Below are 24230 nucleotides of genomic sequence, written 5' to 3' on the forward strand. Positions count from 1 at the left end.
AGAGACAGGAGTGGCCGCTCCAAGGATCTCTTCCTCCTTGAATAGTCTGTGTCAGGACAGCCTGCCTATACATGGCCTACCACAAAGCCAAGATGTTCCTTCTGTTGCCTCTCAGTCCCTAGCCAACCTCCAATGACCATGGTCAAAATGGTAGGGCCAAGGTTGTTGTCTTCTCTGGTTCAGAGGGCCAGGCAAGAACTAGGAAGCAGGTCCTGCAGCTCTGAGGATGTTGAGCTAGAGTAGCAGGCTCTAGGAGTTAGCAACTCACCGGGCAGGCAATGGCCAAGCAATTGGCCAGGCCTTCTGCCAGACCTGGCGCAAAAGCCTCAAAGAAGAGACCCCGCTACTCTTGCCCTCCAAAAGCCAGCCTCACAGGACAAAACTTATTCCAGCTGGAGGTTACCAATCTGATCAAGGGTTGAGGTAAACTGGGGGAATGCAAGGCAGCCTGAAGTATATGCCAGATACAGTATTTGAAGATCAAGGTTGGCTCAGGCTTGCCTGCCCCTATAGCTGTTTATTAGAGCCTGATGTTGAGGGCTGGGTCTAGGGGTTCCCCCCACCAGCCCACAGGCCTCAGTTACCAGGGGGAAGTCAAGGAGCCCAGCAATCCATCCACACAGCTTTATAGCAAGCCCCAGTGTGAGCCAGGAGAACACGAGACAACCTATCCCTCCCTCCCTCCAACTCCGGGAACCAGGCAAACAATGCCCAGAAACAACAGAAGAGGCTGCAGCCATAAATTCTGTTTAAGACTGATAACATGGAAAAAATGTTTATATGTTAAGTACAAAAGGGACATAAAATTGTATATACAGTAGAATAACAACTATGTAAACACACCAAAAATCTATGCACAGAAATGTCTAGAGGAACATTTAACACCAAAAGAGTAATAGTGATAGCATTTGAGTGGCAAACTGTATCTTTTTTAAATTCCCAATTTTTCCTTAATAAGCAGTAATTATGATTACAACGGGGAATACTTAAAAAAAAAAATAACCCACTGGTTGTTGGTTGAGCAGTGCAGTGTCACTATCAAATATAAATCAGTGGCTTTGGCCCTGACTCCTAAGAGGGTGGCAAGTGACACCCCCCGCCCCCCAAGAAGAGCTTGAGCACCTCTGGCTCCACTGGGAACATATGTGCAGCCCTGGCCCTCAGCCTCTTCTCCCTTATTCTGCCTTAACCCCACCACCACATCATCTCTGGTCACTTCCAACTGCATCTTTCCCCTTTCCTTCCCAATTCAGGAGTCAACTAGCTCTGCAGCCACAAGGCCCAGAAATAGAGGCCATGAAGTGGCATGTTTTCAAAGAACATAGTGCCTCAGCTTTGGACTCATGAACTCAAATACAGATCATTTTCTTGCTGCTGGGCAAGCAAGTCATGCTTGGTGGCTGCTCTAGTTGCAGATATATTAAAGCACCAGCCTTTCATGTCAACCCTCAGTTCCAACGACTCTCTCTGAACAGTTATTCCTGTCATGAATTTTCTACCCTGAAAAGACAGGGTGGGCACTAACAGCTCAGATCATTTGGTTTCTAAACCTCCCTTCACTCTGGGAAGGCAGAGCTACACAGTGGGTAGTACCACGGCAGCTGCAGATTCCAGTCTACCTCTGGGAAAGGTGTACGCCTCTTGCCTTTTCAGTTTGAGGAACAAGACAAAAAGTAATTGCTTTAAAAAAAAGTGCTAACAACTCATAGCCTAGTCCTGCTGCTGAATAGAAGCAGTGATGGCTTGATTTACCCCCAGGAGCTATGTATTCTTGGGCAAGTCATAACCTTGCTGAGAACCTCAGTTTTTGGATCTGCAGGGAGTGCTTCCTGCATAGATGTATGTTTGGAAGTTTAGTCAACATGCCACTTGCTCCGCTCTAAGAAGGCCATGCAGGGGAAGAAAAAGCCATGACCAGCTGTAGCTCATCTCATCCTGGGCCTGGCTAAAGCCCCTTCCTCTCCCAAGAGAAAGCAAGGAAAAGTAGCAACAAAGCAGACATACCAGATACATGGGAGTGACCTGTAAATGACAAAGAAGCCTCTAACAAACTGAAAATGCTCTGGTTCTAGCATCCTCTCCCCAAATGCCACAAACCAGACATAAGCCATGCAAGAGTGACTGTCACACACAGATGCAGACAGAGCATCACCAGGCAAAAAGGGGGCTAATACTGCAAAGAGGGCCCCAAAGTGCAGCTTGAGGAACACAAGGGAGTCATTCCAAGACCCTCACTTAGCTGCCATGGAAACAGCAAACACTAGAAGCTTTGCTTCATTCAGTCTCCCAAAGGGAAAAAGGTAATAGGGAAGACTCACTAACACTTGTGGCAAACACTATTAGCAAGGATGCAGTCTTTCTCCAGGGCTGTAGGACTCCATCTCCTTCGGCTGAACTCTGAGAAACTAAGATGAGACAGAGAGAGAGAGAGAGAGAGAGATGCATACACACACATATACATGTGCATACATGTATGCACAGATATATTTAAATGAAGGTGCACACACTGTGTTAAGATACAAACAATAGAAAGCAAAAGTCATATATAAAAAGGCTAAATATAACATATAACACAGGCCTAGAACCAGCTCTTGGTTGGGAGCTGCAGAAAGGGGTGGTATCACCTGGAGACTATATACACAATTTGTGGTGGGCAGGAAAGGCATCAGTGTAAACAACTAAGACTCACTCCACAATACTGGCCCACAGGAAAGCGTGATGCATCTCATGTACAAAAATAAACTCCTACCTTGCTTTCGTACAAACCAAGCTTGGTAGGCACCCAGGAGAACTGCAGGTTTGTCTTGATGATGGAGGACTGCACCAGGCTGCTGCTAAACCTTTCAGCCCTAGGAACTTACCTGCTACCACCTTCCCTCCCTTTCAGGCTTTTGGGCCTTTTCCCACCCAACACCCAGAGCCTGAAGCCTGCCCAGACCACCCACCCTCACACACTAACTGCAAGGCTCCCTGGCAAGCAAAGTCCTTCTGTATTTGTCCCTTTCTCTGACCCCAAGATATATGAAGACTTATTTCTGTAAATGTTTGGCACCAAAAAAACATGATGGTTGTGGAATAATGCCACAATTACACATGGAGACCCAGTAACAAGACATGCAGTGTGAGGGCACAGGGCACTGAGCTGCCCTAGCATCTCAAAACCAGAACTGTGACTTCCCATGCATTTATGGGGGTGAGAGAAGGGATGTGCAGAACTGACGACTTCACCGGCTCCTCAGCAGCAAATACATTCAAAATTGAAGGTGTCTTGAGAGCCCCACTATACTCTAATCATAAGTCTGGCCACTGCTCTGAAGGAGCTTGGTGCAGTGACAGCTGGAAAAGCTGAGTCCCTATTGAGTCTGCCGCACCAAGAGTCCTTTTGAAGAAGCTCAGCAAAGTAATTTTTTTCTTTTGAGCAGATGTACAGCACATCCATGGGAAGGCCAAGTGAAAGGATGTTCTCCAGCCCAGTCAAATGATCCAATCCCACTATTATCTCAGTCCCCTCTGAGTTTTTTCCTGCTGGCTGCCCTTACTGTACAGAAACAGCCAAGTAGCATCAAGGTCAGTCATCAATGGTGGGCAACCAGAAGGCCTGGAAGGAGAACATAAGTCAACTTTAAAAAGCCAATCATCTTCTCACTGCTGAGGGTTCTTTATACCCTATCCCACAGCATCAAGGTGCCCAACCCCAATGGTAGATGAGTTATGGTGCATAGCCCCTCTCCTGACCAACTGAGTCTGGCAATCTATGGAGACACTCTCCCCTCTTTGTGAAAGTAAGTTGGTTTTGTTTCCCTCCAACACTCACGGTTTACCTTCCTTCATAGTGATCCAGTGTTGTAAGGGGAAAAAAAGGAGTGCTGCCAGGGAGGTGGGTGTCTGGGTAACCTGGCCTCACTGCTAATCCACCAGGTGACCTCAGCCAGGCCCTCTCCTTCCTGAGCTGTAAAAAGTGAGAGGGACTGGACTGGATGGTTTTATTGCATTTCTTCTGAGATTATTTTCTTGGTTAAAAACAAAGGGAGGGAGCAATGTGCTCTGGGTAGGCTAGTAATGAAATGCCTCATCTTCAAATACCGAGATAGGTCTAGGAGATCCCAAAAGGAAACTAGAGGCTGATCCTTTGATTAACAGAGACAAGGGTCTGGAGTTAATTCTAAGAGGTGAGTTATGGTCAAGAGAAATTCTGGGAATTCAACATAAACCAAGAGGAATGGGAAACTGAAGGTCATAGCTGCTAAAGGCTGGTTCAGAGTATTTTAAGGGGCAAAAAAGTTGTCAAGTATAACCTACGTAGTTTGGGCCCAAAACCAGGGACAGAATAAAAACCAACCTGTGATCTCCTAGGAGCTCAGAGGTGACCCTCAGATCATGGGAAGAATAACAAAAGTGAAAGACCAGCCCAACCAGAGTTCACTTAATAGGAGGTAGGGGAAAAAAAAAAAAAAGTAAATAAATAAAGGCAGAAGGGAAAATAATAATAATAGGAGGTGAAAAAAGGAAGCCACCAGTTGAGAACTGTGAACTTGGGTTCCTGTAATGTACCTATGTAGAACACATCTTGTTGTGATCCTTGAGACACCCACCACCCCATCTGGAAAGAGCCCCTAGGTGGAGGACATCACTCGTTATTCACATACCATGTTGGAACATGCGCTGGCAAACGTCATGAACTTGGGGTTGAACTGCAAACAGGTAATGGGGCCTGTGTGTTTACCATCCAGCACAGCTACTTTTATACCACTCTCTCCATTCCAGACATGGATCTTGCCATCCTCTGAACCTAAAGAGAATGATCAAGGAAAATGTAACAGCTCAAGGCATAATACAAAGACAACAGGGAAAGAGACATGGATTGAAGTCTGGAGAGAGACCAAGCTTCAGGATGTAGCCATCAGCAGAAACTGAGAGGGAGGAGAGACAGTGAAGGAAGAAAACTTTGGGAATTGATCTTGACCCTGGTTAGTTCACGGGCATGCCACTTTCCCTCTAATTTCATTTTTCTCATCTAAAAAAGGGGCTAAATACCATTACCCTACCAACATTTAGCCACTAAGATAACTGAATGCAGGGTTATAACAGGAAGTTAGTATTACTAATAAAGTGGTGCTTATAGAGTTTAACTCTACTGCTGGTCCAGGGAAGACCAACGTTAATGCCAGTTCCCAGTAAAGAACTCCAAAGTCAGGACATGTTAAAGACGCTACACCCTTGGCATAATGTGCTATACAGAAATCTGAGAACATCTACCAAACAGATAGTATCTTAATTAGTTTGTTAATAATTTAAACAAACAAATGTTTAGTACCAGAGAAATAACCCCATGGGGGATAAAGGAAGCTCACCAATCATAATAAACTGAGAGTCTGGAGTAAATGAAGCCTCCAGTGTGACAGCTTTGCTGTTGGCATAACCCTAAAACAAAACAGAGCAGTTTCTTGTTGTTACAGGGCCATTAATACAGACAACTGCCTAGAAACACTGACCCAGCACACACATCACCTTCCTTTCATGAAACCCTCTCCTTGTCAAGCACAATGCTGCCAAGGTTCCAAATGTGGCTGCCACCCTTTACAACCCACCCCCTATTCCCAACATCATATACAAGGGGGCAAGAAAACTGTTTATTGTTAGGAATTATTTTACATCTAAACACCAAACCTGGGTCACTTGGTGAGAATCCAAAGGAAACAAGTTCATGTGCAGAAAGAAGATTCAAGCCCATGCCTTCCTTGATCAGTGAGTCAAGGATAACTGCTGGTCTCCACCAACCAGCTAACACAATTCTCGGCCTAGGAAGTATGAGCATGGAAAGAGCCATGCTCAAAGGCTGTCAGCTCACCCCAAATGTGTGCATCACCACTCCCTTGAATGCATCAATGAGACGGATGAAGCTGCCATTGGTGGAGATGAGGATAAGCTTTCCGTCATTGCTAAACTTAAGTCCTGTCCACTCACAAGTCCGATCGTACTGCATCTTAAAGGTCGCAAATGGCCCCTGCAAAAGAGAAGAATAGTAGCCCCAGGCCCAAGGCACATTAATAATTCCTTCTGCCAGAGCCAACTCCCATTCTACACCTTTAGATTCCGTTTTGACTAGGGAAAGTGGAGGATGAACTACTGCTCTGCCTCTCTAATATTTATCAAATACCTCCTCTACCATAGAAAAGGCTCTTAAATGTCCACCTCACTCTTAAATTTCCATAATATCAAGATGGCTCAAAGATTCAAAGATTTACCTTATCAAAAGAACGAAGGTCATAAAGTTTGACCATTTCAGAGTTGACACCTGCAGCGAAAATTAACCCTTCTGGATCAAAAGAACAAACTGGCTTGCCCTGTAGATGCATGAGACCCTAAAAGACAAGAATAAGACAAAAAGTTAATGAATCCAGGACCTTACCACTATGTTATTCACTTTCCCAATGGAAACTAGGAAAAGGATATGAACACATACCAGCCTACCTATAGAACAGAAAACGCAAACACAAAACTAACTAAAATAAAGCTTTTAAAAAACAAGCCTTCATACAAAGAATTTCTTTTCTTTTTTCTTTTTGGTGGGTTGCTGGTACAGGGATCGAACACTGGATCTTGGTATTATCAACACCATGCTCTAACCAACTGAGCAAACTGGCCAACCCCACACAACAAATTTCTGTTCAACCCTAACTGCACAATATTATACACACAAAGTTCAAATAAAAACAAATCCCTTCAGGCTGTAGCTCAAATGCTATAAGAAAACTGTTTTTAAAACAGTAAGCCACAGGGCCGGCCCTGTGGCGCACTCGGGAGAGTGCAGCACTGGGAGCGCAGCGACGCTCCCGCCGTGGGTTCGGATCCTATATAGGAATGGCCGGTGCACTCACTGGCTGAGTGCCGGTCACGAAAAGGACAAAAAAAAACAACAACAACAACAACAACAAAAAAAAACAAAAACAATAAGCCACAAAGTATAATGCAATCTGCACCAGATTGGGGTATTTGCTTACCAGCTACCTACCAGTAAAATAGGTTTTCCCCAAAGTTTAAAAAGACTCTGGGATCCAAGAATAGAACCACTGCTTTTCCCCTTCTCTCAGAGGAAGAGTTGATGATAATGCCTACCATAGAAAACACTCAAAAAGTGTAACTGTGAAGTACCATTACCTGGCAGTTGGGAGACCGGAGATCCCAGAGTCGAATGGTCTTATCAAGAGACCCAGAAATGAAAGTGTCATCCACAGGTGACATGGACAAGGCTACCACCCTGCAATGCATCAAGATAAATAGGAATTTAAGCAAAATATTAGCAAAAATTGGATGTAAACTCTAAACTACTCTGCCTACCCATATATACCTATGTTCTACCAAAACTGCCATTTTAAGAAACACACTAAAGCACACATACACAAGCATATCTGGAATAATCAAAGACAACTAGTATAATGAAAAAGCAAAACTATAGCATAAAAATGTATGATCCCCAAACAAATCAAAACTACAATGAGATTCTACTTCACACCCATTAGCATAGCTATACTATAAAAAAAAAAAGATAACAAGTGTTGGTGAGGATATGGAAAAATTGGAACTCCCATAAACTTCTGATGGAAATGTAAAATGGTACAGTTGCTCTGGAAAAGTTTTTCCAAAAAGCAGAGTTACTATATGACCCAGAAAGTCTCTTCCTAGGTATATATCTACAAGAATTGGAAATGTATGTCTAGCTGGCCAGTTAGCTCAGTTAGTTAGTGTGGTGGTGATAACACCAAGGTCTAGGGTTCGATCCCTGTACAAGCCAGCCACCAAAAAAAAAAAAAGAAAAGAAAAAAAAGAAACATATGTCCACACAAAAATGTACACATATGTTCACTGCAGCATTATTTATAATAGCCCAAAAGTGGAGACGACCCAAATGTCTGTTAACTAATGAATGGATAAACAAAATGTGGTACAGCCATACAATGAAATATTATTTGGCAATGAAAAGGAAGTACTGATTCATGTGACAACATAGATGAACCTTAGAAATATGCTAAATTAAAGAAGCCAGACACTAAAGGCCACATATTATCTGATTCCATTTATACAAAATGTCTAGAATAGGCAAATCCATAGAGACAGAAAGTAGATTAGTGGTTGACAGGGGCTGGAGGAGTGACTGCTAATGGGTACAGGATTGCTCTTTGGGATGATGAAAATATTCTGGAATTAGTGGTGATGATTTCCCAACTCTGTGAATATACTAAAAATCACTGAATTATGCTTTTTATTTTTTATTTATTTTTTTAAAAGATGACCGGTAAGGGGATCTCAACCCTTGGCTTGGTGTTGTCAGCACCACGCTCAGCCAGTGAGCAAACCGGCCATCCCTATATAGGATCCGAACCTGTGGCCTTGGTGTTATCAGCACCACACTCTACCGAGTGAGCCACGGGCCGGCCTTGAATTATGCTTTTTAAAGGGACAATTTATGGTATGTGACCTATATTTCAATGAAAAAAAAAAAAAAAAAAAAAAAAGCATGATTCCTTAAGATGTTGGTGGACTATACCAATGTTTCAAACCTGAGCTGTTTCAGCATCACCTGGAGGGTGGGATTAAACAGATTGCTGGGATCCATTACCAGAGCTTCTAATCCAGTATATCTGGGTTGAAGTCTGAGAATCTGATTTCTTTTATTTATTTATTTATTTATTTATTTTTGTGGCTGACCAGTACAGGGATCCAAACCCTTAACCCTGGTGTTATCAACATGGTGTTCTAACCAAGTGAACTAACTGGCTAGCCCCTAGAGAATCTAATTTCTAACAAGCTCCCAGGTGATGGTGAGGCTGCTGTTCTGGGCACCACACTTAACAGAACCACAGGCCTGTACTAATCACAACCATATTCCTGATACAGGCCACCTTTTATGGTATATCACCAAGAGTCACTCACTTAAAAACATTTCTTCCAAAAGAACTCAACTTAAAATTTTATTTATTATTTATTTTTTTTAAAAAAGATGACCGGTAAGGGGATATTAACCTTTGACTTGGTGTTGTCAGTACCACGCTCTCCCAAGTGAGCCAACCGGCAATCCCTATATAGTGATCCAAACTCTTGGCCTTGGTGTTATCAGCACCACACTCTCCCAAGTGAGCCACGGGCCATACCTTCAACTTAAAATTTTAAAAGATACTCTTAAAAGGCAAAATTTCCTGGGAATGCTGAGGTGGCAATAAATCAGTGAGCAGTATGCACATGGATATATAATTTTAAGCCACAGTATTCAGCTCAAGAGCTCAGAGGTGGTCTATCTTGGAACAAAGTTCTATGCTGACTTTTCTCATTTTGGTTCTGTTCTTGCTACTCACAGCCTTTCCTGTTTTGACTATAAAATAAACACAGGTTCTACCCTAACTTTTTTCCCCCTCTGTTGGTATTCTCTCAACTATCTCCATCACTATTTTTATTACAGGGAACACAAGGAGAAGCAAGACCCTCACTCTAAGGAAGCTTAACTGTCTTGTTCACATGACTCCAAGAGAGAGCTAGAGAGAGGCTTTCTAGAAGAAGCAACATTTGAGGTGGATGGAGTTTCAATGGGAGATGCCTTTCCAAAAGGTGCCATACAGGAAGGCATGAGGCCCATGTTCAGGAAGCAGCCCAGAGTTCACCTCAACTGGGGTGGTGAAGATAACACTGAGAAGACAGGTCAGAGCCAGAGAGGGTTGAACATGACTCAAAGGGAAAGGAACAAGCAGATGTGGAGACCCACTAAGGTTTCCTGAGGGAGGCTGTGGAGGTACTGAAGCAGGATGGTGAGGGATGGGGAGATTAATTAGGATTTAACAGGGAATAAGGTAAGGCATAAGCAAAGGAGAGAGTATACTGGAAAGCAACATAGGAGGTTAAACCTAGGTAGAATCAAGAGTGTTTAACAACTCATTGGATGTAAAGACAGGGGAAAGGGAGTGAACTGACAAAAGATGCTTTGAGTCGGAGGAATTAGAAAGAGACAGAGATGAAGAAACATGAGGCAGACAGAGAGGAGCTGGCCCAAGGAATATAACAATGACGGACAAAATATCGAACCTGTCAGGTTGGGGCACAGAAGAGACAGCTGCATAGATGTGTATAAAACCTGCAGGTGGAAGATAAGTCTCGAATTTGTAACAGACATGGACTAAAAATACTGATTTGGGAAGTCATATGAGTATAGGTGAATGAAATTAGTGATGGAGATAGTTGAGAAAATACCAAGAGATGGGGGAAAAGTTAGGGTAGAATATGTGTTTGTCAAAACAGAGAGGCTGAGAATAGCAAGAATAGGACCAAAATGGGAAAACTCAGCTGCCAAGAGAAAAGAAGTTTTACTGAGAGGTTGAGCACCAAGAAGCAAAAGCAGTGGATTTTGACTAGAGGCAGCAGGAAATGGGAAGGAAAAAGGCTTGGAAAAAGCCCCATAGATAATTCTGGGACTAGAGCAAAAGTGATTTAAATAGTGAACAAGTAGGAGGAGGTGGAGATAGGAGTGCAGATTATTCTTTCAAGTTTGACAGTGAAAAGCAGTGGGTAATAGGGTTAATAAGTAGATTTAAGATAAGGAAGACCAAGTAAATTTGTAGACAGCAGGAAAATGCCAATTAAGGAGATGAATCAGGGCCGGCCCATGGCTCACTCGGGAGAGTGTGGTGCTGATAACACCAAGGCCACGGGTTCGGATCCCATATAGGGATGGCTGGTTAGCTCACTGGGTGAGCGTGGTGCTGACAACACCAAGTCAAGGGTTAAGACCCCTTACCGGTCATCTTTAAAAAAAAAAAAAAAAAAAAAAAAAAGGAGATGAATCATACCAAGTGAAAGAGGGATGCAAGTTTTGTTAAGAAGGGCTACTTTTTTTTTTTTTTTTCAAGGAAAGGGTACCAAAGGAAAAAAAAAAAAAGTGTTCCGAGAGAGAGGAATTTAGGTTGGAAGGGATAGAAGTTGTAAAGAACTCATCTTGCTGGCCTTGATTTTCACAAAAAAAGAGGGATAAAGTCATCTATTAACAATCAGGAGGTCAAGAAGTTGAATAGTTGGGAAGGTTGGAAATAATTTCAAACAACTGCAACATCTCTTAATTATAAATAGTACTCTATGAACATTAATTTGAATACAACAGGCAAAAACATCTACTTGTCATAAGCCATCTTTTGTCTGGAACTACACAGTAACCAATAGCTGCCACCTCCTGTCTTCAGCAACAAGAAATGCCCTGCCCAATCAGAAGTGCAACTTACAACAAAGGGCTCTCAAGCCCATCTCCTGTCAGGGCTCTAAACTGTCCTGGGTTACTATACATTTGTAAATGAAAGCAGGAGGAAATATCCAAAGTGATTAAAATATTATCCAAGGGAAAAGGTGTTTAACATTCAACCAAAACTTAAAAAACTGGATGAAAAAAATGAGGAAACTGGGGTGACAGAATCAACTTGTTTTACAATATAGAATAAGAAGACAAGTTTCTTGACTTTAAAAGTAACAAAGCATAATTTTTTTATTTCTTTTGCATCTACATTAAGATCTTCAAATGGGGGCTGGCTGGTTAGCTCAGTTGGTGAGAGCGCAGTGTTGTAACACCAAGGTCAAAGGTTCAGATCCCCTTACCGGCCAGCCACCAAAAAAGAGAGAGAGAGAGAAAAAAAAAAAAAAGATCTTCAAATGGAACATTTTTATGTAGGAACCTGAGGGCCAACTACATTGGAAGGTCTCATAAACACAAATGGTCATTTCATTAAGGGATAGCTGAGATTTGGATTCCTAAACGCTAAATGTAAGTTTTACTACATAGGTTTTCACTGAATATCTTTAATCCACATTTTTCCTAATTATATTTTAACTGAGATTTTGGCTTATTTCTGAAGCCCTATCCCTGCTTCCACAACCTCAGTTAATCAAGAGTTGACTATTTAAGAAGGGTTATGAAGAGAAAACTAAGAGGAATGCCAGACAGCAATGAGGAACTAGCTTCAGTTCACTAATAAAATCTCTCCATTCTTCTATTCTCTGGGTAATCTCAGGTTAAAAGAACTTCTGCAACACTTGAGTCTTACCTTTTGCTATGTCCAGGAAAGTATCTGATGTATTTGTTGTCATGCAAGGACAGGTAACGAATAGTATCTGTAAAAAGATAAAGAAAGTATGATGACACTGTACTATTTTTTTTTTTAAGACTAGTTAAGAGAAGCAGTGGGAGTGGAAAAGGAACAAAGAAATCTGTAACCGGTTGTGATCTAAGAGTTGTAAACACCACTGCACCAGACCAGCCGATATTGTACTACTTTAAAAGGAGTTTACTTTGCATTTTCATTTTGAAAAGACAAGGTCAAGGAACCCATTATTTTCCATAACCCAAGCAAGGTGTGAATAAGTAATGAATAAGTAATGATAATTCTTCTCCACAGCTGAAGAATGGGCACGTAGATTTCATATAACTCAAAAGCAGAGTTCTTAAGTTGAGAGCATATAGAGCAATGTTTTTTTTTTTTTTTTTTTTTGGTGACCGGCACTCAGCCAGTGAGTGCACCGGTCATTCCTATATAGGATCCGAACCCGCGGCGGGAGCGTTGCTGCACTTCCAGCGCCGCACTCTCCTGAGTGCGCCACGGGCTCGGCCCTAGAGCAATGTTTAAAATCATTATTTTACTACCAGTCTTTGGCTTCTTCATAGTTACAATGCAACTTGCCAGGATACAAATGTATCCTGGCCAAAAAAGAGAAATAAAAGAAAATCAATAGTTTTAGGCATTGGGCTAGTGCCCACAGAAAGGCAAACCTTAAAGAAAAACCATTTGGCTGCTGAGGAAACAAGCTCAAGGAGATGGGCAGCCAAGCTTAGCTGAAGATCAGACTGTACCCTGGCAGCAAATTTTTGTCCAAGGTTCTCCAGCAGTGTGTTGACCCAATCCTGACCCATGTGAATGTTCAACTGGATACACAATTTACATTAAAATTAAACAGAATGGAAAGAGAAGTAATGTCAAGATATGGGAGAAAAAGATCTTAAGACATTTAAAAATCAAACTCGTGAAATATACCAACAAGTCATAGCAGTGAGATTTTGACAATATCAAAGAAATCAATAATCATAGAGATCTGTGCTTGGGGAAAATAAGACAAATACTCAAAAACCCAATGATTCCACTAAAAAAGTAAACAAACAAAAAAGATGGTAGTGGTAGGGAAATGAAGTGCCATAAAGAATAGAATTGGAAAGTAGAAAAGTACTGTGCCCCTAAAAAGACAGGGAATAAGGAAAAACTGTTGTTGAAAAACAGTTAATAGGAAATGGTGCCAAAACGCAGAAAAGAAAGCACAGAAAGAACATTCTGGACGCAAACAGAGCACAGAAATAAAGAGTTGAAAGCACCAAGTCATCTCAATGGTTCACAAGGGTACTTTCTAACAAGAGGGCATTTAACCTGGGAGGGGAAAATGAGCACTCTTTGTATGCTCCATAACTGAACTCTACATGGTTTTCCTCGAAAACATTTTCAAACTTCTCAAATGACAACTATAAAGTATTCCTGGTTGTTCTAGTGCTAAGAACTACTCACCTGCCCTAAGAAGAAAAAGACTTCCTCCCCATTACCTGGTTTCCCAGAGATGAGCAGGGCGTCGCCATCCTCTCCGCCCCACTCAGTAGCTGGCGCGCTGTTCCTGGCAAGGCAGTGGCCTGTACAGTTATCTCCTGTACCGGGTGGTATCATAGACCCTCAAACTGTACAAACTACTACCTCAGCCTGGAATCAGGCAAAAGGAAACGGAGCGTTGGAGGAACTCTTCAGGATGCACTTGAGACAGGAAAGGCAACATCCTTACAGCAGAGGACTGGCAGCAAAGCTGCAAGTGCTACACATTTGCCTCATCTTGTACCACATTTGGAGAATTCTCATTTAATCACCCAGAAAAACAGCCCAACAGAAGAAATATACCAGTCATTCAGATGATCACATTAACATGTTTCCTCGGGATGCTAATGTTTTTTATTCTTGTCCAAAAGCATTAACTGCACTGCTAACATGGAAAACCACTTCTGAAATAGAAGCATGAAAAGTAGAAATGATATACTTTTACTAAAACTTAAGTACAGGCAGAAAAGTCTTTAAAAAAAGACTTCTGCTGATCTGCTCTGACAGGCACAGCCAAAATAGCAATCTAAGCAATCCTTGTTGAATGACATTAGAAAAATCTTGCTGCAAAAAGTGAAACAATCAATAAACCAGTGAGATAAGCTAAAAAAAAAAAAAAAAAGAAGAAAAGGAAAGAAAAAATCCTAATGTGAAAATGTTATAGCTCAATTACCCAGATGATTTGTCAACTCAGAAGGACTTATCCCAGGGGAAATGCAGGCAAAAACAGAGACCATTTTACAGAAAGAAATTCACATGTTTAATTTCTAAAACTAACCCTTTACTCTTCAAAGATGTTAAGTTTTATTTAAAAGTAAACAGGGGCTGGCCAGTTAGCTCAGTTGGCTAGTGTGCAACCTTATAATACCAAGGTCACAGGTTTGGATCCCCATACCAACCAGCTACCGAAAAATAATAAAATAAAAGTAAAAAAGAAAAGGGGATCAAATTCAAATTTTAAAAAAGTCTCTGGAATTAAACATGACTAAGGTCAGTACAGTGTTCTTTATGGCACAGACCAGAAAAGGCTGGGCATACACCAAAAACTCTTACCTCCCTTAAATTATTATGGCTCAAGCATTTTGGGAAACTTCCCTCAAATCTATATATTTTGAATGGTAAGATCCTGTTGTTTACCACTTGCTGTGTGTCAAGTATTCTTTTATTTATTCTAAAGTATTCTTTCAAGTTTCAAGAAGTACAAAGCATAAATACAATTATTTGCTTACTTTTTTCTGTTCCCCACTCTAAACTGGAGATTTTTCATACTCAGTTCCAAGTCCCTCAAAAGTGCTACTGGCTTGCTTCCAGCATTCCTTTAGTCATAACAATGTAATTAGCATTACTAACAGCACAGGAAAACACTTAAACTAATTATAATCAAAGCAGAAGTCACAAAGATTCCCGTGAGCTATTTAACAAAAAAAACCATGACCTTAACTTCCTAAAAAGAAGGCTTGCTTACCATCTATTTTGTTAGAGCTGTAAACAACTGTGTTTGCCGCATGAGTGTATCTGATGAGGTCCACGCCATATTTCTTACTGTACAGGGTTCTCTTTGGTCTAATGAGAAACAGAAAGAAAACCATCAAAATCCTCCATCACCAAAATGTTGGATTTCTATATAAAGAGAAGCACTTGAATGATGTGGCAAAGGTGAGGATTCTTGGTAAGTTTTAACACTGGAAAGTAACAAAATTTCTTCCAAAAAGGAGGAAACAACAATCAAGCAAACTCAACGGCCATCTAAAGAAGCCTTTCACTTCTGAATACCTGGTGCCAAGGTTAGGCAGGAAGCAGAAGTAAATCTGGAAATTCAATTCAGTCTTTAATACATTGTTCAAAAGTAAACTTTGAGAAAAAGAAAAGCATATCTATTTAAGAAGGAAGAAAGGCACACAAAATAACAAGTCATAACTTACAACAAAGAGGGATATGAAAATACGTCAAACTAGAGAGGCCAGAATTTTCTTCTTAAGCCATTCACTTAGAAAAGCTCTTTCTTCAAGGCAGTGATTTATCAAAACTGAAACCAGATGCAAAACTGCTTGTCTTTCCTAATATAACCTGCTCTTGCTGAAGATTTCCATCTTCCCTATCGTACAGGTCCAAAGCATGGCTTAGCCTTTCAGAAAGCAAGCCTAACTCACCTTAGCAAAACTAGTTAATGGGTCTTTTGTTTTTACTTTAATGTAAAAATCACATTTCTAAGCTAGAGGTTACCAATTCTTTTGGTGAAGAAGCTTAAACGCCTTCCTCTACAGAACCTTGAAGAGAAAGCTAAAACTGATCTCAGCAAAACCTTTAACCCAAAACTTTGTTACATATAGCTTACATTAGGCAAAAAAATTTTTACCCCCAAATATCTATGTAAAACTAGATTCAAATGCCAAAACAACTCCCCAATATGAACCAAGTCAGAAAACAAGAAAGCCTCTAATGTCTATATTTAGGTCTTAAGGAGGATTTCATAAATCCTGTACCAATGTTTACCAAAAGTTCCAATTTATGAAAATGAAAGTTCACCCTCTCAAAGTAAAATCCTCTTGGAATCTGGATGCTAACCAATCAGATAATGCAGGTAGCCTTGAGAAGTCATTTCACTTTCAATTTTTTTTCAATGTCAATGAAGCTTCCCTATGTAAAAACTATTTCCAAAAAAGACTTCTCAATACAAATGCACTGGATTTTCCACATTATTATCTTTACCAGAGTAACATCTAATCCCTGAAAAGATCAACAAAGGCTACCCTGTCCAGTCCACTGTCTGGGGTTGTGCTGTGGGGTTACTGTGTGATGACCAATGAGTGAGTAATTGTGCCTGAGTGTATGTGTGCTTGCTCTCTAATGATAGTTGATTTTGCTTCTACAAATGGAAGAAGTGTACCCAAGTATTTCAGCCTGTCTATCACAGTAAAGACAGAACTTGAACAGCCAATGTTAAAGGGTGTGATGTATGAACAACTTTTGGTGCCATTTAAATAAGACCTATTTGTCTCAAATTTGTCAAAAACACTAACCTGAGATTTGTGCCTAATAACAGAAATGTATTACCTCATTTCATTTCTTAGTTTGAAAGCAAGATCCTAATATAACGCATCCACTTCAGGGGTTTTTACGAAGTCCATGCACAGTATTTTTCCAAATATTTTGGTAAGCTTCTTTCCTCAAACTATTATTCTGGTGATCACGTACGAACAAAGAAAATAACATTAAAGCCTTCTCTTTGATTAATTTGCACCACTTATCTCAAACAATATCCTTTATACTCTTCCAAGCTGACTACCACTCAATGGATAAGTCCATTATAAAGAAAAAAATTTTTTTTTTTTTAAAGATGACCGGTAAGGGGATCTTAACCCTTGACTTGGTGTTGTGAGCACCACGCTCAGCCAGTGAGCGAACCGGCCATCCGTATATGGGATCCGAACCCGGGGCCTTGGTGTTATCAGCACTGCACTCTCCCGAGTGAGCCACGGGCCGGCCCATAAAGAAAATTTAAACAAACTCTAAAACTGGAAAATACTAAGCATAAAATAAATAATGTTTTAGGCATTTTCAAGCTCTCAAATTTTTTTTTTAGGTGTTAAAACTTGGTTTTGACATTTGCAAATATATAAAAGTTAGGGTGAAAAATGCTTATTTTAAAACATGTAATAAATTAATTGGTGTAAAAATCCATAACTTAAAAAAAAATGGGGTTTTTTGGCGGCTGGCCAGTACAGGGATCCAAGATCCTGTGACCTTGATGTTATAAGGCTGCATCTTGATGTTACAAGGCTGTGTTCTTTTTTTTTTTTTTTTTTTTTTAAAGATGACCGGTAAGGGGATCTTAACCCTTGACTTGGTGTTGGCAGCACCACGCTCAGCCAGTGAGCGAACCGGCCATCCGTATATGGGATCCGTACCCGGGGCCTTGGTGTTATCAGCACCGCACTCTCCCGAGTGAGCCACGGGCCGGCCCCAAGGCTGTGTTCTAACCAAGTGAATTAACTGGCCAGCCCCATACCTTAAAAAATGTTAATGATGCAATATTGTGCTCATGAAACAAAAATCTTATAATTCCAGAGCCTCTCATTCTCACATTTCAGTGTGAAACTCTCAAATTCTAACATCAGTACCATCTAGTAAAAATACTATGCGTCCAAGGAAACACTACTTTTCTTCCAATGTTGGTCTGACGTACACTAGCAGCAAAATTTTCTTTCACATTATCACTTAGAATAATGGTGGCTACAGAGGCTGTCTAATATCCAGAGAAGTGATTTGATCAATGCCACATATCTGGTCACAAGGCCAAACTAGAACCCAGGTCTCCTAACTACCAGGCCACACCCTCACCACAGATCACAATGAATCAAGGTCACAACTGATCACAGGAAATTCAAAAGAGCGTGCCCTATAGTATCAATATTAAATTTTCTTTTTTTTTTTTTTGATGACCAGTAAGGGGATCTTAACCCTTGACTTGGTGTTGTCAGCACCATGCTCAGCCAGTGAACTAACAAGCCATCCCTATATGGGATCTGAACCCGTGGTCTTGGTGTTATCAGCACCACACTCTCCCGAGTGAGCCAGGGGCCGGCCCGATATTAAATTTTCTAATTTGGATAATTGTGCCTGGTTATGTAAGAAAGGTCTTTGTGCTTAGGAAACCCATGTTGAAGTGTTTCGGGATAAAGGGGTTTGACACCTCCAACTTACTCTCTAAAGGTTCAGGAGTAAAAAATGCATACACAGAAAGAAATATTTACCTACGGAGTGCTAAGGCAAATGCAGCAAAATGTAACCAGTTGTTGGATCATATGGGAGTTATTTGAAACACTATTGTAACTTTCTGTAAGTTTGTAATTATGTAATAATGCTATGGAGTAAATAAATTGCACTATTACATAAAATTAGCATTTTACTTTTAAAAAGAGGACTTCATGTCACTGTCATCCTTCCCAACCAGACGAAATTATGCCACATTTAGAGACGAACTAAAGAAATGCTATGACAACTTTCATTTCCTTTGAACGAGAATATGCATCTCTATCCTCAGGTTCTGGGGACAGGTTCTAATCTGTGCACAAGCACTAAACATTTCAAGCAAGCTAGCTTCAAACTACTTCTAGCTTCAGGACTTCATCCGTCCAGCTAACAATTCCTTCTCCCCCAGGATCACCTCTGCTGGCCACTCTTCCACATACTACAGGCAGATACAGAGCCAGTTACATAATACTTTCTCATAACCCCAATGGGAGAAAATTGGAGATACGATAATAGCTAAGATCAAAACAGCATCTCCTTAGATAATCAAATTCACAAATGAAGAGACAAGTTCCAAAACAAAGACTATAAGTTACTAAAAAAAAAATAAATAAATAAAAAAAAAATAAAAAAAGCAAAAGAAACACATGGAAAAGGTAGAGAAAAATCCAAGATTTCAAAAATAAGATCTGGAACTAAGTAACAAAATGAAGTCTGACAAAACCAGTAGCCACCGAATTAAACCAAACATTAGCAAACGTGCTTGGGGAACGTGGCTGAGGGTAAATCAAATTTAGCCTAAACCAGGGCTGGCCCATGGCTCACTTGGGAGAGTGTGGTGCTGATAACACCAACGCCATGGGTTCAGATCCCTATATAGGAAAAAACAAAAACAAAAACAAATTTAGCCTAAACCAGTTATTGTTTCAAAGGAGCTCACTACTTAGCAAGGACTTGAACCAAGTCCACAGGGGTGAGGTGAGACTGACAAGGCTCCCAGGAAAAAAAGTAAAGTGCTGTGCTTATAAAATAATGCAAAGAGATGCAGGTGTGTGTGTGTGGTGGGTCTACAGATAACTTGGGGCAACATAAAAGCTTCACAGTCAGACTTGGAATTTTGATAATTCCAAGTAGACCATAAAGTGTAATAAAAAAAAAACCCAAAAAACTATAAGAGATCCCAATATGGGCCAGCCGCCCTCCACCACCCTCCCACCCCCGCAAAAGTATAAGTGGAAGTACGAAATTGTTCTGCGGTGCTTTCTTTGTTCTAACAGGAGCAAACATTCAGGTCGGGATGAGACAGCCAAGTTCGTTTGTGTCTGGCAAAAAGGAAAAGTTTTAGATGTTGTTAAAAAGTTCACTACAAAGGTAGGCACCGAGTCTGAGGGACTAAGAGAAAGGCTTGGAACAGAAAAAAAGGGGGGGCTCGAAGAGGCATAACAAATAAATCCTGACAGCTAAGAACTGCAACCCACGCGGCCTGACGGTAGAAAGGCCGCGCGGGAAGCTGAGGGGCAGGAGATGGGCGGAGTGCCAGGGCTGAATCGAGGTCACCGCGGAGAGGGCAGGAAGAGAGAGCTGACGCTGTTGCAGGAGGCAGGAGAGCAGACCCTGCAGTTCTGCATCGAGGCCAGAGCCGACCAGCACCTCTGACTGCCCGAGGAGTGGAAAAAGCTACCCGGGGCCCCGGGTGGGCGGACAGGGCGTTTAAAGGTCAAGGTCAAAGTGAGGGCTGGCAAACGATGCAGAAGCGCTCTGAGGAGAGCGAAGACGTACCAAATAATATTACTATTATCATTATGACTATTACTATTATTTTTTAAAAAGGCCTTCTGGACGGCTGCGGGGTGGAGATGGCCCCGGCTGAAGCGGGTGCAAAATTGCCTGGGGGCCGCAGTCAGGACGAAGGGCGGGCCGCGGAGCCAGTGCTGGGCCACCGGAGGGAGAAACTCAGCCCCGGGCCCAGAGCCACCGCCGCACTCACTTGCCCTCCTGGCAGTCATAGAGCACGATGGAGTCGTCGTCGCTGCTCGAGATGACCGTCTCGCCGTTAGGGCTGAAATCGAAGCAGTTAATTTTGTCCGAGTTCTCGCGGAACACCTTGGCGACGCGGAAGCTCCGCAACACGCTGTCGGTCAGCTTCATGGCGGCGGCTGCTAAAGGCAGCGGCGGAGCAGGGCCGGGGCGGGGCCCGGCGGCGGGCGAGCAGGCGGGTTGCCGAGGGGCCAATCCGGGCGGGGCGGGAGCCTCGTCGGTGGCGAAAGGGAGGGCGGCCGACAGTCAGATCGCCTCTTCTTCTCCCTCCTGCTCGGGCAACGCTCTTCTGCCTGGACTGTGGGGCCTCGCCGACCGTTTCTCCTCACAGTCGCCTCAGGGCCAACCGGCGCGGCGCCGGCTCATTGTGTCCGCCATCTTGGGGCGACAGCAGAAACCGAGGGCGAGGAGCCTCAGCCGCGGCGCACGCCGGGAAAGGGGGCGGGGCGGGAACCGTACCGCGAGCCGGGGAGGCGGGGTGGTGACATCAGCGCGGCAGCTGAAGAGTGTTGTGGCAGAGTGGCTTAAGGCCCCAGTTCCCTGGCGCGCTGCTGGGCGGGACGGTACGAGACGCCCACGACCTTGCCCATAGGGCCCTCGGGAGCCCGGTAGCCGAGGGCTTTTGTGCGGGATCGCAATCCCAGAGGGACTAGGGTGCCCCCTGCAGGCGCCCCGACAGCAGGCCGCGTGGGAGCGGATACTGTGTGGTCCGGTACGCCCCTGGAGGCCTGTCCTGGGGGTGAATCAGGTGAACCTAGCGCGGGCGGCTTGACCACGTCCGCCACAATGCTCGCTTAGAGAGCTTCGATTTATTATTTTATTGAGGTATAATATACAGTAGACGGACAGATTTTAAGTGGATGAATTTTTTTTACTTGGATATACACCCTTGTGACCACTATCCAGAACTTTAAGCTTTCTTTAAGAACTTTTTAAGTGGGGGCAGACCTGGCCCGTGGCTCACTCGGGAGAGTGCGGTGCTGATAACACCAAGGCCACGGGTTCGGATCCCATATAGGGATGGCTGGTTCGCTCACTGGTTGAGAGCGGTGCTGACAACACCAAGCCAAGGGTTAAGGTCCCCTTACCGGTCATCCTTTAAAAATAAATAAATATAAAAACTTTTTAATTGGGATATAACATAAAGTGTATAAAGCGAACTAATTTTAAGTGTACAGCTCCATACATTTTTACAAATACATTTTAACAAACACTCATCTGTAAGTTTTAAAAAGTACTTGCAGCTGGGGCCAGCCCGTGGCTCACTCGGGAGAGTGTGGTGCTGATAACGCCAAGGCCACGGGTTCGGATCCCATATAGGGATGGCCGGTTAGCTCACTGGCTGAGCATGGTGCTAACAACACCAAGTCAAGGGTTAAGATCCCCTTACCGGTCATCTTTTAGAAAAAAAAAAAAAAAAAAAGTACTTGCAGCTCCAAAACCAAAACTCATAGCATCAATTAAAAAGAAATGTTTAAAAGGAAAAGTTATCTCCTTATTCAACAGATTACAGTTGTAAATTCCGATATTCTCCCTCTCATTCATACATACACATAAACTTTATAGATGTTTTTCCCCTTTTTTCCCCGCTTTAGTGTTATATCTTACACATCTTTTCATGTTAGTAAACCAGACTGTTGTTGGTCTTATTAATGGAGGTATAATTCACACACAGTAAAAATCAGCCTTTTCAGTGGACAGTTTCATGTTTTGACACCCATATACAGTTGTGCAATGACCACGACATTCAAAATATAGAACAGTTAGTTGCATTACCTTCTTTGTAGTCAACAGTATTGTTTTAATGGTTCTATCCTATAAAGGGATTCTTTGCCTTAAAAGGAAGGAAAGTTGATCTCTGGCAAAGGAAAGCAATATCTGATCACAAAATAGAAGCCATGCTTTAAGGCTTTAACTTTTTTTTTTTTTTTGCAGCTGGCTGGTACAGGGATCAAAACCTGGACCTTGGTGTTATCAGCACCACACTTTAATCAACTGAACTAACCAGCTAGCCCTATGGCTTTAACTTTCTGTGCAAGGGGTTAAACTGGTGCAACCCATGCAGGATCTTAGATCTCTAACTTGTGTGCAGCTCCTCAAAAGGTTAATTGCCGGGGGTCTTCAACAATGGAGACAGGGCCTATTTATTTTGCTTTGTTTAGTGAAAGAGGGAGAAAAACCAGGAAAGACTGGGAGGCATCTCAGTCACTGGCTTTAGGAAGATGTGATATCCAGCAAATCAGATATAATCTGGGCAATGGAAGCCCTGGGACAGTTGGGTCTCTTTCTGGAAAGAACTAGGAGCTGTGTCCCACACCCCTGGGTAAAAGGAGAGCCAGAATCCCTACACGTAAAAGATGATGTTCTCTAAGGGAAGAGGGCAAGATCGTGGCTAAGTCTGGCTTGCAACAGCTTCCTGACAAAGAGCAGAACTTCTGGCAACAATTTGTTCTGGGGTCTGCAGAAAGCAAGCCAATATGAGTGAAACCTGAATGGATGGCAGCTTTCCAAACTGCAAAGCAATGGAAGAAAAGCCCTCTGTGCCCCAGATCACTCACTTACTTCCCTGTAATTCCTATGTCTTTATTTCAGAGGCTAGAAGGACTGATGAGAGTCTGCTTTGAATCATTAGATGGCAACAAAGACAGATCTGGTGCCATGTCCTGGAACTGTTGGGAAGTGAATGCCCAGTGAGATGCCATTTTTTTTTTTTTAAGATGACCGGTGAGGGGATCTTAACCCTTGACTTGGTGTTGTCAGCACCATGCTCACCCAGTGAGCTAACCAGCCATCCCTATATGGGATCCGAACCCATGGCCTTGGTGTTATCAGCACCACATTCTCCTGAGTGAGCCATGGGCCGGCCCGAGATGCCATTTTCTGGTCCATGTTAACCTATAAAAATAACCACAGAAATAGCCATAATCTACTGAATGTGTCAGCCAAAAGAAATCTTTGCAGGGTATCTTTCAAGTATTGTACTCCCTGTACCTTTTCTAAATTTCACTGTTTTTTTTTTTTTTTTTTTTTTTTTTTTTTTTTTTTAAAGATGACCGGTAAGGGGATCTTAACCCTTGACTTGGTGTTGTCAGCACCACGCTCAGCCAGTGAGCGAACCGGCCATCCGTATATGGGATCCGAACCCGGGGCCTTGGTGTTATCAGCACCGCACTCTCCCGAGTGAGCCACGGGCCGGCCCCTAAATTTCACTGTTAAGACCAAAGCTTCCCAAGCCTTGACTTCCTACATTATTTTTGGAATGCAAAAAGGCATTTTTTCATATTTTATGAGTGTCCTGAAATGCTCACCCTGTTTCACATTCCTAGCCTGGCTCCCTGCCCTATTACAGGGGCTCTCCTGGCTTCCAGTCCAACAGCATCGCTGCCTTAAAGAATGGACTTTAAAAAGTGACCCAAAAAGGCTTGCTCCAGTAATGGGTGGATGAAGGAAAGGCTGTAGTTGGGAGTGAATCAGATTGCCTTAAAAAGAGCATCAGACTTAATTTTTAATTTTGCCTTTTGTTTTTAATCACCATTTCATTTATTTACTTAGTTTTCACATATCCATTGCAGAAAAAGTAAAAAACAGCAAGAATAATAAATTACAGCGTCCAGAGGTCGGCACCATTACATTTTTTTAAATTTTAGTGAAATATATGTAACATGAAATTTACTTTTTTGTCTTTTTTTTTTTTTTTTTAAAGATGACCGGTAAGAGGATCTTAACCCTTGACTTGGTGTTGTCAGCACCGCACTCTCCCAAGTGAGCCATGGGCGGCCCTCTTTTTGTCTT

At 42.4% G+C, this 24230-nt stretch overlaps 1 protein-coding gene across 1 annotated transcript; it reads right to left on the reverse strand.

The window, feature by feature from the left end:
* Positions 1–775: 775 nt before the first annotated feature.
* On the reverse strand, positions 776–20841 carry WDR82 (WD repeat domain 82). The gene is made up of 9 exons (XM_063114802.1): positions 20389–20841; positions 15115–15212; positions 12072–12138; positions 7159–7258; positions 6246–6362; positions 5849–6004; positions 5352–5421; positions 4647–4789; positions 776–3598 (listed from the first exon to the last, which is right to left on the reverse strand). The coding sequence occupies exons 1-9, from the start codon at positions 20547–20549 to the stop codon at positions 3569–3571; spliced, it is 942 nt and encodes a 313-aa protein (XP_062970872.1). The 5' UTR covers positions 20550–20841; the 3' UTR covers positions 776–3568.
* Positions 20842–24230: the final 3389 nt, after the last annotated feature.

The sequence above is a fragment of the Cynocephalus volans genome, chromosome 11 (genome assembly GCF_027409185.1).
Source record: "Cynocephalus volans isolate mCynVol1 chromosome 11, mCynVol1.pri, whole genome shotgun sequence".
NCBI classification, from domain to species: domain Eukaryota; kingdom Metazoa; phylum Chordata; class Mammalia; order Dermoptera; family Cynocephalidae; genus Cynocephalus; species Cynocephalus volans.